Source organism: Eucyclogobius newberryi, unplaced genomic scaffold (assembly GCF_026437365.1).
Source record: "Eucyclogobius newberryi isolate DKJ021-1_F unplaced genomic scaffold, fEucNew1.0.hap1 SCAF_3, whole genome shotgun sequence".
NCBI lineage: Eukaryota > Metazoa > Chordata > Actinopteri > Gobiiformes > Gobiidae > Eucyclogobius > Eucyclogobius newberryi.
The window spans coordinates 38,263,578-38,277,412 of record NW_027315945.1 but is presented as its reverse complement, the minus strand read 5'-3'; the positions used below and the strand labels follow the sequence as shown (position 1 = coordinate 38,277,412).

The window sequence follows — 13,835 nt, the reverse complement described above, 5'->3', positions numbered from 1 at the left end:
GCGTGATACAAGTGCGTGATACAAGTGCGTGATACAAGTGCGTGATACAAGTGCGTATTACAAGTGCGTGATACAAGTGCGTATTACAAGTGCGTATTACAAGTGCGTATTACAAGTGCGTGATACAAGTGCGTGATACAAGTGCGTGATACAAGTGCGTGATACAAGTGCGTATTACAAGTGCGTATTACAAGTGCGTATTACAAGTGCGTGATACAAGTGCGTGATACAAGTGCGTGATACAAGTGCGTGATACAAGTGCGTGATACAAGTGCGTGATACAAGTGCGTATTACAAGTGCGTGATACAAGTGCGTATTACAAGTGCGTGATACAAGTGCGTGATACAAGTGCGTGATACAAGTGCGTGTTACAAGTGCGTGTTACAAGTGCGTGTTACAAGTGCGTGTTACAAGTGCGTGTTACAAGTGCGTGTTACAAGTGCGTAATACAAGTGCGTGATACAAGTGCGTATTACAAGTGCGTGATACAAGTGCGTGATACAAGTGCGTATTACAAGTGCGTATTACAAGTGCGTGATACAAGTGCGTATTACAAGTGCGTGATACAAGTGCGTGATACAAGTGCGTGATACAAGTGCGTGATACAAGTGCGTATTACAAGTGCGTATTACAAGTGCGTATTACAAGTGCGTATTACAAGTGCGTATTACAAGTGCGTGATACAAGTGCGTATTACAAGTGCGTATTACAAGTGCGTGATACAAGTGCGTGATACAAGTGCGTATTACAAGTGCGTATTACAAGTGCGTGATACAAGTGCGTGATACAAGTGCGTATTACAAGTGCGTATTACAAGTGCGTATTACAAGTGCGTGATACAAGTGCGTGATACAAGTGCGTATTACAAGTGCGTGATACAAGTGCGTGATACAAGTGCGTATTACAAGTGCGTATTACAAGTGCGTATTACAAGTGCGTGATACAAGTGCGTGATACAAGTGCGTGATACAAGTGCGTGATACAAGTGCGTGATACAAGTGCGTGATACAAGTGCGTATTACAAGTGCGTATTACAAGTGCGTGATACAAGTGCGTGATACAAGTGCGTGATACAAGTGCGTGATACAAGTGCGTGATACAAGTGCGTATTACAAGTGCGTGATACAAGTGCGTGATACAAGTGCGTGATACAAGTGCGTGATACAAGTGCGTGATACAAGTGCGTGATACAAGTGCGTGATACAAGTGCGTGTTACAAGTGCGTGTTACAAGTGCGTGTTACAAGTGCGTGTTACAAGTGCGTGTTACAAGTGCGTAATACAAGTGCGTGATACAAGTGCGTATTACAAGTGCGTGATACAAGTGCGTGATACAAGTGCGTATTACAAGTGCGTATTACAAGTGCGTATTACAAGTGCGTGATACAAGTGCGTATTACAAGTGCGTGATACAAGTGCGTATTACAAGTGCGTGATACAAGTGCGTGATACAAGTGCGTATTACAAGTGCGTATTACAAGTGCGTATTACAAGTGCGTATTACAAGTGCGTGATACAAGTGCGTATTACAAGTGCGTATTACAAGTGCGTGATACAAGTGCGTGATACAAGTGCGTATTACAAGTGCGTATTACAAGTGCGTGATACAAGTGCGTGATACAAGTGCGTATTACAAGTGCGTATTACAAGTGCGTATTACAAGTGCGTGATACAAGTGCGTGATACAAGTGCGTATTACAAGTGCGTGATACAAGTGCGTGATACAAGTGCGTATTACAAGTGCGTATTACAAGTGCGTATTACAAGTGCGTGATACAAGTGCGTGATACAAGTGCGTGATACAAGTGCGTGATACAAGTGCGTGATACAAGTGCGTATTACAAGTGCGTATTACAAGTGCGTATTACAAGTGCGTGATACAAGTGCGTGATACAAGTGCGTGATACAAGTGCGTATTACAAGTGCGTATTACAAGTGCGTGATACAAGTGCGTGATACAAGTGCGTGATACAAGTGCGTATTACAAGTGCGTATTACAAGTGCGTGATACAAGTGCGTATTACAAGTGAGTGATACAAGTGCGTATTACAAGTGCGTGATACAAGTGCGTGATACAAGTGCGTATTACAAGTGCGTGATACAAGTGCGTATTACAAGTGCGTGATACAAGTGCGTATTACAAGTGCGTATTACAAGTGAGTGATACAAGTGCGTATTACAAGTGCGTGATACAAGTGCGTGATACAAGTGCGTGATACAAGTGCGTATTACAAGTGCGTATTACAAGTGCGTATTACAAGTGCGTATTACAAGTGCGTGATACAAGTGCGTGATACAAGTGCGTGATACAAGTGCGTGATACAAGTGCGTGATACAAGTGCGTATTACAAGTGCGTGATACAAGTGCGTGATACAAGTGCGTGATACAAGTGCGTGATACAAGTGCGTGATACAAGTGCGTATTACAAGTGCGTGATACAAGTGCGTGATACAAGTGCGTATTACAAGTGCGTATTACAAGTGCGTGATACAAGTGCGTATTACAAGTGCGTGATACAAGTGCGTGATACAAGTGCGTGATACAAGTGCGTATTACAAGTGCGTGATACAAGTGCGTATTACAAGTGCGTGATACAAGTGCGTGATACAAGTGCGTGATACAAGTGCGTATTACAAGTGCGTATTACAAGTGCGTGATACAAGTGCGTATTACAAGTGCGTGATACAAGTGCGTATTACAAGTGCGTGATACAAGTGCGTATTACAAGTGCGTATTACAAGTGCGTATTACAAGTGCGTATTACAAGTGCGTGATACAAGTGCGTGATACAAGTGCGTGTTACAAGTGCGTGATACAAGTGCGTGATACAAGTGCGTGATACAAGTGCGTGATACAAGTGCGTGATACAAGTGCGTGATACAAGTGCGCGATACAAGTGCGTATTACAAGTGCCCGATACAAGTGCGTGTTACAAGTGCGTGATACAAGTGCGTGATACAAGTGCGTGTTACAAGTGCGTGTTACAAGTGCGTGTTACAAGTGCGTGATACAAGTGCGTGATACAAGTGCGTGTTACAAGTGCGTGTTACAAGTGCGTGATACAAGTGCGTGTTACAAGTGCGTGTTACAAGTGCGTGATACAAGTGCGTGTTACAAGTGCGTGTTACAAGTGCGTGATACAAGTGCGTGTTACAAGTGCGTGTTACAAGTGCGTGTTACAAGTGCGTGTTACAAGTGCGTATTACAAGTGCGTATTACAAGTGCGTGATACAAGTGCATATACATTACATTTCATTTTCAAATTGCCTCTGGACTGAAGTACAATTATGATAAATATTTAGCACAAAAAGTATACAATCTTAATATAAACAAAGTAAAAATAATGACATAATTTTTATGCACTTTGAGGCTTTAAGTTCTTTCAAAAAACAACAACAATCACGTCATTTGAGTTGAAAAAGCAATTTCAATTGTGTTTATTTGTGCTAAACAAAAAGATGCTGAACTTTGTGTCAGTTTTTGTTTCATGAGGACAGTAACGACAGAAATATGAAGCATAAACCGGGTCAAAGTTCAACAGAAGATCATCAATAAATGTGACTGATCATTGCGATTATGATTTTTACCCGTGTTTAGTACAAACTCTAATAACTCTAGATTTAATTAAACAGCGTGAAATACAGTGCGTGTCCAGAAGGGGGCGACGTGCTTCAGTAAAACGGCACAAACAATGTATTTTTCACAAAACTTTATTTAAACAACAAAACAACACCACGTGAAACACATTTTGAACACGAGCGCGACACACGGTGAAAAGTTTCAGGTGAAAACTGCAACAACAAAACAAACACCGATTTATTTTTAAAAAATGTTTCAACGGCGCCATCATTTTACCACCAAAAAAACATACGATACAGTAGTTTTTTTATGATAAAAGTATAAATATTAATAGCCATAACATGTTTAAACTATTATCTCAATTATTCTGACCATAAAATAAAAAAAACGTGACACAAATTTAACAAACGCAGTAGAACAGAAAGTACAGATGAAGTGAAGTACAAAATAAAAGTATTCGCTGTAATATTTACTTTAAGTGCCTGTACCGGATATGAAGTGTTTTATTCTCTTCAAAGCAGGAAGTGCGCCGTTAGCATGCTAACGTTTGTTAGCATTTAGATGGTAAAAGTCGTTCTGGGCTCGTGAAAAGTGCTTTTCTCATCGCAGTGAATATTTCGGATCATCTACGGAAGCCCCGAGGGGTAAAGCAACAACAATAAAGTGTCATATTTTAAAGTTCTAAATATTTGTTCCTCCAGTTTGTACTTGCAGGTGAAACTAAACGTGTTTTGTCGGTGGGTTTGAGTTTGACTGCTCCAGAGCTTTAAGTGAAATGGAATCATCAGTGGAACAATGATGTGAGTGACGTGTGGACTGAAAGAAAAACTGTGATCACACGTATCAGGTACAGCGCCTTTAAGTAAAGTACTTTTACTTTTGTACTTCATCCTAAGTTCGGTCCTGGATTAGTACTCTGAAACCCAAGTATCTTCTGGTCCAGAGCCAGGTCAGACCCAGGAGCCAGGTCAGACCCCGGGGCCAGGTTAGACCCAGGAGCCAGGTTAGACCCAGGAGCCAGGTTAGACCCCGGAGCCAGGTTAGACCCAGGAGCCAGGTTAGACCCCGGAGCCAGGTTAGACCCAGGAGCCAGGTTAGACCCCGGAGCCAGGTTAGACCCAGGAGCCAGGTTAGACCCAGGAGCCAGGTTAGACCCAGGAGCCAGGTTAGACCCCGGAGCCAGGTTAGACCCAGGAGCCAGGTTAGACCCCGGAGCCAGGTCAGACCCAGGAGCCAGGTTAGACCCAGGAGCCAGGTTAGACCCAGGAGCCAGGTTAGACCCAGGGGCCAGGTTGGACCCTGGAGCCCGGTCAGACTCTGGAGCCAGGTTGGACCCTGGAGCCCGGTCAGACTCTGGAGCCAGGTTGGACCCTGGAGCCTGGTCAGACCCTGGAGCCCGGTCAGACCCAGGGGCCAGGTTAGACCCAGGAGCCAGGTCAGACCCAGGGGCCAGGTCAGACCCAGGGGCCAGGTCAGACCCCGGGGCCAGGTCAGACCCCGGGGCCAGGTCAGACCCCGGGGCCAGGTTAGACCTCTTCGGTGGACGTGCTGGACAGACGGCTGGCCTTGGCTGCCCCGGCCGCCTCAAACACGTCGTCCTCCAGGCCCTCCGCGATCGGCTTCATCTTCGCCGATGTTTTGGTGCTCGGGGATTTGGACTCTGCGAACGAAGAACACGAGCGTGAGGAAAGGGGCGTCGACAATGGACCACCACGAAAGGGGCCGCAACTCCACCGGGGCCAGTCCAAAGATCAGAGTCGATTTTCAAGTCCAGACATTTTCGCCCGAATGACATAAAGATACGTTAAAACAGGAAGTAGCGGCGCGGCGAAGCTAAATAATGTCTCGAGAGCTGAAGTCGTTTCCTGTTCGGTTTAGCTTTAGCTTTAGCCGCGCCACAAACGTCGAACCACGGAATGTCTTTTTGCGAATCGCCGAGATCGACTTCCAGCAACGACGGATTCTCGTTTTTTGAGAGTTCGTAAAGTCTGGAGGATTCATCTGGTCAGGCTCGATCGTGATTGGACCTGAAACCATGAGTGGCGCGGGACTGGACCAATCACAGGCCGGCAGTTCCAGACGACACATATCTGCACGTTTGATACTAGATGTTTGTACTTTTCTGGATTTAACAGCATGATTCAGGAGCGATTTAAAAAACAAACTCCGACTGAAACAGCGACTTTAAGCTCAAATGGTGTGAGCACGGTCGCTACGGCGATACGAGCGGCCGCGTAGGAGGCCCACCACTTTCCCAATGAAGCTTTGTATGAAAATAAAGGGAGTGAAGTGGCCCTTTTGGTCTGTTTTGCGCGTTAAGTGGCTAACGCGGCGCCTGTGAAGCCTTTGAACGTTTTTGTCGGAGAAAATCATCTGCATAAAGGAAACGAGCTCGATGCGTTTGAAGAGGACGACGAGGAGGCTCCGCCCACGCGCTCCAGGAAACGGTCTAAACCACGTGTTTTAGTTCAGACGGAACGAGTGAGCGGACCAGAGCGGCACCTTTCAGTAAACAACAAACGGTAAACAACAAAAGGTAAACAACAAACAGTAAACAACAAACCGTAAACAACGAGACCAAATAATAATAATAATAATAATAAGCAGAAGCAAATCAATACTAATAAGGCTACCGCAGATAAATTGTCTGTTTGCTGTAACCCGACCCAACATTTTTCAAGTGGGTCGGTAGGCAAATTCTTATTTTTTTTACTTTGAAGGCAAAAAATAAAAGATCCAAATCGTCGCCATTTTTGACTCGGAGTGACCGCCAGGGGTCGGGCTTTAACAGTCCAGGGGTCAGGCTTTAACAGTCCAGGGGTCAGGCTTTAACAGTCCAGGGGTCAGGCTTCAACAGTCCAGGGGTCAGGCTTCAACAGTCCAGGGGTCAGGCTTCAACATTCCAGGGGTCAGGCTTCAACATTCCAGGGGTCAGACTTCAACATTCCAGGGGTCAGGCTTCAACATTCCAGGGGTCAGACTTCAACAGTCCAGGGGTCAGGCTTCAACATTCCAGGGGTCAGGCTTCAACAGTCTAGGGGTCGGGCTTCAACAGTCCAGGGGTCAGGCTTCAACAGTCCAGGGGTCAGGCTTCAACAGTCTAGGGGTCGGGCTTCAACAGTCCAGGGGTCAGGCTTCAACAGTCCAGGGGTCAGGCTTCAACAGTCCAGGGGTCAGGCTTCAACATTCCAGGGGTCAGGCTTCAACAGTCTAGGGGTTGGGCTTCAACAGTCCAGGGGTCAGGCTTCAACAGTCCAGGGGTCAGGCTTCAACAGTCCAGGGGTCGGGCTTTAACAGTCCAGGGGTCGGGCTTCAACAGTCTAGGGGTCGGGCTTCAACAGTCCAGGGGTCAGGCTTCAACAGTCCAGGGGTCAGGCTTCAACAGTCTAGGGGTCAGGCTTCAACAGTCCAGGGGTCAGGCTTCAACAGTCCAGGGGTCAGGCTTCAACAGTCCAGGGGTCAGGCTTCAACAGTCTAGGGGTCGGGCTTTAACGGTCCAGGGGTCAAGCTTCAACAGTCCAGGGCTCAGGCTTCAACAGTCCAGGGGTCAGGCTTCAACAGTCCAGGGGTCAGGCTTCAACGGTCCATGATGGAAAACGTCTCCTTTATTTTGGTAGCAAAGGCGAGCAAGGGGAGCATGCGGGGGACACAGGCGCGGCCATGTTTGTTGTGATTACGCTGCTGGGCGTGTTTCTGTCCCAGAATGCAAAGCGCAAAGTGTGCAGGTAGTAGTTAATATGAAATCGACATCATGATGAACAACGTGAGTGGAGCCGAAACTAGTGACAAATCGAAGAAAAAAAAAAATACAGGTTCAACGCTGCATCTGTTCAATACAGAAACATGTGGAGGAGCGAAAAGGGGGACGGACATGCGTCCTGTGTCATGTGTCATGTGACGCACATTCCAGTGTTTTCGTTATATTTATTTTATTTGTTTTTATCTCTTAATTCTGATGAAATTTGGGGGGCAATCTCCCGATTTTGTAAGAAGAAGAAGAATCATAATTATAATCATACGAGTAAGCATAATAATAATAAGCAAAAGAAGAAGAAGCAGATACATTTACTTGAGTAACTTTTTCAAGAAATTGTACTTCTTTGAGTGACACTGTACTTTTACTGCTCCTAAGTAATACTCCAGTGCGACTTATATGTTTTTTTCTTCTCGATTATGCATTTTTTGTCCAGTGCGACTTATAGTCTGGAAAATACGGTAATCGCTCACTACTCTGTACTTCCACGAGTGACATTACTTTGAAGTAACTCTTACTCTACTTCTGTCTTGGCACGACGGACAGAAAATAACCTTTTGTTTCTAATTCCGGCACATTTACGGTTTATTACACAACGAATAAACAAATACATGTTTATTCTTTTTGGACATTTTGACTTGATGATGTCTTTTGTTATTTAAGATGTGTACGATTCAGACGACAAATACGAAATACGCCTCACAATCATCTCGACTAATCACTCTTAATCAGGAGAACTGTGGCAGACGAGAGAGTGAATATATAAACGAGTCTCTGAAATAACTTATTCCCAGACGAGTTAAATGCAAAGTTCACACTGTTATTCAGAGTCTCAAGTGAGTTAATGTTCCCGCTCGTTTCCCTGACAGCCGGGGCTAAAATGTCACCTTTGCAAGTTAAATATGTCGTTAACGATGTGATTTAAATACTTATCCCCGCGGGAGTCTGAGCGCCACGTCACCAGAAGCTCCACTTTTCCATTTCACGCCGCGACCGTCTCATGTGACGCAAAGAGCTGTGAAATGCAGAAGTTTGTGGACTTCTGCGGTACTTTCTCCCACTAAAGGCCCGAGATGAGTCGGGGTCCAGTCGCGTCTGTGGAGCGGCAACTCACGCAGAGAGGATCCGCCCGAGCCGCCTCTGAGGATCTGGTGCAGGACGTCGTCGGTGTCGCTGGTGCTCGCCAAGCTGTTCCTCATCTGCATCACAGAGAGCTGCGAGCAGAGGCTGGGCTGACGGTCCATCTGCTTCACCGCCTGAACACAGGGGAGGAGCCTGAGCACGGGGGAGGAGCCTGAGCAAGGGGGAGGAGCCTGAGCAAGGGGAGGAGCCTGAGCATGGGAGAGGAGCCTGAACATGGGGGAGGAGCCTGAGCAAGGGGGAGGAGCCTGAACACGGGGGAGGAGCTTGAACACGGGGGAAGGAGCCTGAACACGGGGGAGGAGCTTGAACACGGGGGGAGGAGCTTGAACACGGGGGGAGGAGCTTGAACACGGGGGGAGGAGCTTGAACACGGGGAAGGAGCCTGAACACGGGGGTGGAGCCTGAACACGGGGGAGGAGCTTGAACACGGGGAAGGAGCCTGAACACGGGGGAGGAGCCTGAACATGGGGGAGGAGCTTGAACACGGGGGGAGGAGCCTGAACACGGGGGAGGAGCCTGAACACGGGGGAGGAGCTTGAACACGGGGGAGGAGCTTGAACACGGGGGAAGGAGCCTGAACACGGGGGAGGAGCCTGAGCACGGGGGAGGAGCCTGAGCACGGGGGAGGAGCCTGAGCACGGGGGAGGAGCCTGAACACGGGGGAGGAGCCTGAACACGGGGGAGGAGCCTGAGCACGGGGGAGGAGCCTGAACACGGGGGAGGAGCCTGAACACGGGGGAGGAGCTTGAACACGGGGGAAGGAGCCTGAACACGGGGGAAGGAGCTTGAACACGGGGGAGGAGCTTGAACACGGGGGGAGAAGCCTGAACACGGGGGAGGAGCCTGAACACGGGGGAGGAGCTTGAACACGGGGGAAGGAGCCTGAACACGGGGGAAGGAGCTTGAACACGGGGGAGGAGCCTGAACACGGGGGAGGAGCCTGAGCACGGGGGAGGAGCCTGAACACGGGGGAGGAGCTTGAACACGGGGGAGGAGCTTGAACATGGGGACATGTGTGACTGAATAATCACAAGTACAGGATGTGGGCGGGGGTAGGGGGTAGGGGGTAGCAAACAGGACCTTTCTGAGCCCTCGAGCCTCAGCTGCAGGACAAAACAGGATGAACTCAAACCTCACATGTTCATGCATTAATGTTTCACTCTCCACAGTCCATGGTAAGCCACAGCTGCCCTGGGGCAGACTGATGGAGACTTGGCCAATTCAGACCTTCACCAATCACACGTCACATGGGGAAGTGCTTTGCCCAAGGACACAATGGCAGAATAACCTGCAGCAGGTACTCGGATCTCAGAGTTAAAAGTTCATGTTCTGAAAATAATTCTAACCTTAGTGACGGCTGAAGGTCGCTGTCCCCCGAACACAAGCCCTTTGATGTCACAAAAGCACTTACAGAACACTGATCACAGACTGGGCAAAGAGCTGTGTGCAGGTCGTAGGTCGTTGCCATGGCGCTTCGTCGGCCTCTCACCTTGTCGCTGAGCGTGGGGTCGTTGAGCGAGTAGAGCTTGTTGGTGATGTCTTTCCCGATCAGATATCTGAAGACTTCATTCAGAAACGTGTCCGACTCCAGGAAGTACGTGAGCCGCTCCCGGGACCAGCACAGGAACTTGCAGTTCTCCTCCGCCATGATGGTCACCTGCAGCCAGAGCAAACCAGATGCCCCGTCACCAAACGGCGCTAGCTTTCGCCAGACGCCGGCCCGAGCGAGTCGAGTACCTGGAACCTCTCTCCTCGGTGCATCTCGGTCGACCGGAACTCTGGAGAGTCGATGAAGGCGTTTGTGTAGATGTTGTGCAGGAAGTGGCCCCGGTAAGACACCTTCATCCTTTCAAAATAAAATAAAATCATGGGTGGTTGCTTATACAGTAGGACATCAGTTGGTTTGCGGTATCGGTTTGATATTTAACATTTAGCCGTTGCTTTGGACTGTCATTTTGTGTGTGTATGTGTCATTTCTAGTTTGTCCACTAGGTTTAGAGCTTTAGTTGTCACAGAAACTCTCCGTCAATCGATTCGTCGACTGAAAAGGGGCGTGAAACTGACAGAATTTGTGTAAAAAGGGAAATTAACCTCATGATAACAACAAATCTTGACGACATTCACTGAAATCAAAATCTTTTATGTCCAAACTGTTAGTGGGGTATTAGTTCCTCCAAATACCTTTTTACTCTTACTCAAGTCATTATTTGGGCCATTACTTTTTAGTGTTGCGTAATATTATTTTAAAGTAACCGTTAAAGGACAAATATTACGCATTATTTGTCTCGTTCTCGGCCGTCAAACCTGCTCTTGAGTAACTTTAGTTTGGCATATCATGTTTTAGAACTAGAACTAGAATTAACATCTGGATCGTTGCTGTTTCGCACGGCTCTGACTGAGTTTCCGCACCATCTACTGGTTGCGCAGGGAATTACACAGGTTGATAACAGCGATTCAACAGTTTTCTCGTGGATGCCCGACAGCCACGCAGTTGTTCTGATCGCGAATCGACGGCAGAAATGCTCAGAGCGAGTCTTGGAGATGATTTATGGAGTTAAAATCAGCAGAAGATTCTCAGAGCCGCGTCACAGTGTCAGAACACGGTTGAAAGAGAGAAAAGTCAAACTTGAGCGCGTACTTTCCCTTGAGCAGGATGCTGAGGCGCTCGTCCACAGAGGTCTTGTCCTCCACAGAGTAGGCCTGTCCCTTCTTCAGGGTCTGGATGGTACAGAACTGTCCCGTCAGCCTCTGGAACAGCGCCTCTCTGACGTGGAGCGGCTCGAACATGCGCTTGTACACGGACCTCAGCTCGCGGTCGATCTTTATCTGCGCCACAAGACGACAGCGCGGCGGTGAGGTTTGGGTGGTTCAGTTTGGGTGGTTCAGTTTGGGTGGTTCAGTTTGGGTGGTTCAGTTTGAGTGGTTCAGTTTGGGTGGTTCAGTTTGGGTGGTTCAGTTTGGGTGGTTGAGTTTGGGTGGTTCAGTTTGAGTGGTTCAGTTTGGGTGGTTCAGTTTGGGTGGTTCAGTTTGGGTGGTTGAGTTTGGATGGTTGAGTTTGGATGGTTCAGTTTGGGTGGTTCAGTTTGGATGGTTCAGTTTGGGTGGTGCAGTTTGGGGCGGTTCAGTTTGGGTGGTTGAGTTTGGATGGTTCAGTTTGGATGGTTCAGTTTGGGTGGTTCAGTTTGGGTGGTTCAGTTTGAGTGGTTCAGTTTGGGTGGTTCAGTTTGGGTGGTTCAGTTTGGGTGGTTCAGTTTGGGTGGTTCAGTTTGAGTGGTTCAGTTTGGGTGGTTCAGTTTGGGTGGTTGAGTTTGGGTGGTTCAGTTCAGTTTGAGTGGTTCAGTTTGGATGGTTCAGTTTGGGTGGTGCAGTTTGGATGGTTCAGTTTGGGTGGTTCAGTTTGGGTGGTTCAGTTTGGGTGGTTCAGTTTGGGTGGTTCAGTTTGGGTGGTGCAGTTTGGATGGTTCAGTTTGGGTGGTTCAGTTTGGGTGGTTCAGTTTGGGTGGTTCAGTTTGGGTGGTTCAGTTCAGTTTGAGTGGTTCAGTTTGGGTGGTGCAGTTTGGGAGGTTCAGTTTGGGTGGTTGAGTTTGGGTGGTTCAGTTCAGTTTGAGTGGTTCAGTTTGGGTGGTGCAGTTTGGGTGGTTCAGTTGTTTTTTGTCCTTTTGGGTTGATGTGTTGCTTTAAGGTTTGGTTTAAAATGAAAGACAAAATAATACTTTTCTTGTTTTTCAGAACCTAAAACACGTGAAAAAAAAGACAATTTTACGACAAAGACAGAAACATTATTAAATCAAAATGTCAAAAATAATGAACGTTTTCTTCTTTTCACCAAATAGAAGTTTATTTGTGAATTTTCTCTCTGTGAAGCCTCAAAACTCCACATCTCACACTTTATCTGGTTCATCATTTGACCAATGGACTAAAAAGTGAAAAAATTAAAGAGAAAAAGATAAAAAAAAAGGAAAGAAGAAAGAGACAAAGAAAGAGAAGGAGAAAGACAGAGAGATTAGTGAGGAAAACGCAAAAGATAAAAAGTGGTAGAATTCTGTAAAATAAGAGAACAGGAGATAAAAAAGAGAGAAATAATTAGAAATAGAGAAGGGAACGAGTCAGAAAGCGAGAGAAACAGAAAAATAGGAGATAAAGAGAGAAAAAAATGAAGAAAGAAAAAATGAAGACTACAGAAGACGGAAGAAAGAAGACAAAAGACAGAAGAAGACACTCACAGGCCTGCGTTTGTAGAGCAGGAAGAACAGGTGCATGAAGTTGACGACGAGGAAGACGAGGTTCCACACCAGGACGTCCAGGTTACAGCGATACAGCGCCGCCCACAGCATGAACACGCCACAGCCTGCAGGGGGCGCAATGTGCACAGCGTGAGGAGGGACAGGGCCACAATCAGGGACAGGGCCGCAATCAGGGGCAGGGCCGCAATCAGGGACAGGGCCGCAATCAGGGACAGGGCCGCAATCAGGGGCAGGGCCGCAATCAGGGGCAGGGCCGCAATCAGGGGCAGGGAACTGGAAAGGACATTCTCCGGGTTTGGTTATGCATTGTGTAACTTTTCTAGTGTGTGGAGGTCGTGTGGAGGTCATGTGGAGGCCGTGTGGAGGCCGTGTGGAGGTCGTGTGGAGGTCGTGTGGAGGTCGTGTGGAGGTCGTGTGGAGGTCGTGTGGAGGCCGTGTGGAGGCCGTGTGGAGGTCGTGTGGAGGTCGTGTGGAGGTCGTGTGGAGGTCGTGTGGAGGCCGTGTGGAGGCCGTGTGGAGGCCGTGTGGAGGCCGTGTGGAGGTCGTGTGGAGGTCGTGTGGAGGCCGTGTGGAGGCCGTGTGGAGGCCGTGTGGAGGTCGTGTGGAGGTCGTGTGGAGGTCGTGTGGAGGTCGTGTGGAGGTCGTGTGGAGGCCGTGTGGAGGCCGTGTGGAGGCCGTGTGGAGGTCGTGTGGAGGCCGTGTGGAGGTAGTGTGGAGGCAGTGTAGAGGCAGTGTGGAGGCCGTGTGGAGGTAGTGTAGAGGTCGTGTAGAGGTCTTGTGAAGGTCGTGTGGAGGTCGCGTGGAGGTAGTGTAGAGGTCGTGTGGAGGCCGTGTGGAGGCCGTGTGGAGGCCGTGTAGAGGCCGTGTAGAGGCCGTGTGGAGGCCGTGTGGAGGTCGTGTGGAGGCCGTGTGGAGGTCGTGTGGAGGTCGTGTGGAGGTCGTGTGGAGGCCGTGTGGAGGTCGTGTGGAGGTCGTGTGGAGGCCGTGTGGAGGTCGTGTGGAGGTCGTGTGGAGGTCGTGTGGAGGTCGTGTGGAGGCCGTGTGGAGGCCGTGTGGAGGTCGTGTGGAGGTAGTGTGGAGGCCGTGTGGAGGTTGTGTGGAGGTTGTGTGGAGG

General features: G+C 48.5%; 2 protein-coding genes across 2 annotated transcripts in view; both read right to left on the bottom strand.

Moving 5' to 3' along the window:
- The window catches only part of LOC140374472 (importin subunit alpha-6), a 136,844-nt gene that overhangs the window by 46,051 nt on the left and 76,958 nt on the right, over positions 1-13,835 (bottom strand). The gene's annotated exons all lie outside the window — the stretch shown is intronic.
- popdc1 (popeye domain cAMP effector 1) overlaps positions 3,715-13,835 on the bottom strand; it is a 29,363-nt gene continuing 19,242 nt past the window's right edge. Inside the window, exons 8-13 of the mRNA XM_072461525.1 lie at positions 12,701-12,825; positions 11,116-11,303; positions 10,215-10,323; positions 9,967-10,134; positions 8,449-8,590; positions 3,715-5,240 (exon numbers count right to left, since the gene is read on the bottom strand). Coding sequence (XP_072317626.1) covers positions 5,107-5,240; positions 8,449-8,590; positions 9,967-10,134; positions 10,215-10,323; positions 11,116-11,303; positions 12,701-12,825 — 866 coding nt within the window. The 3' untranslated portion in view covers positions 3,715-5,106. The remainder of the gene's footprint in view (positions 5,241-8,448; positions 8,591-9,966; positions 10,135-10,214; positions 10,324-11,115; positions 11,304-12,700; positions 12,826-13,835) is intronic.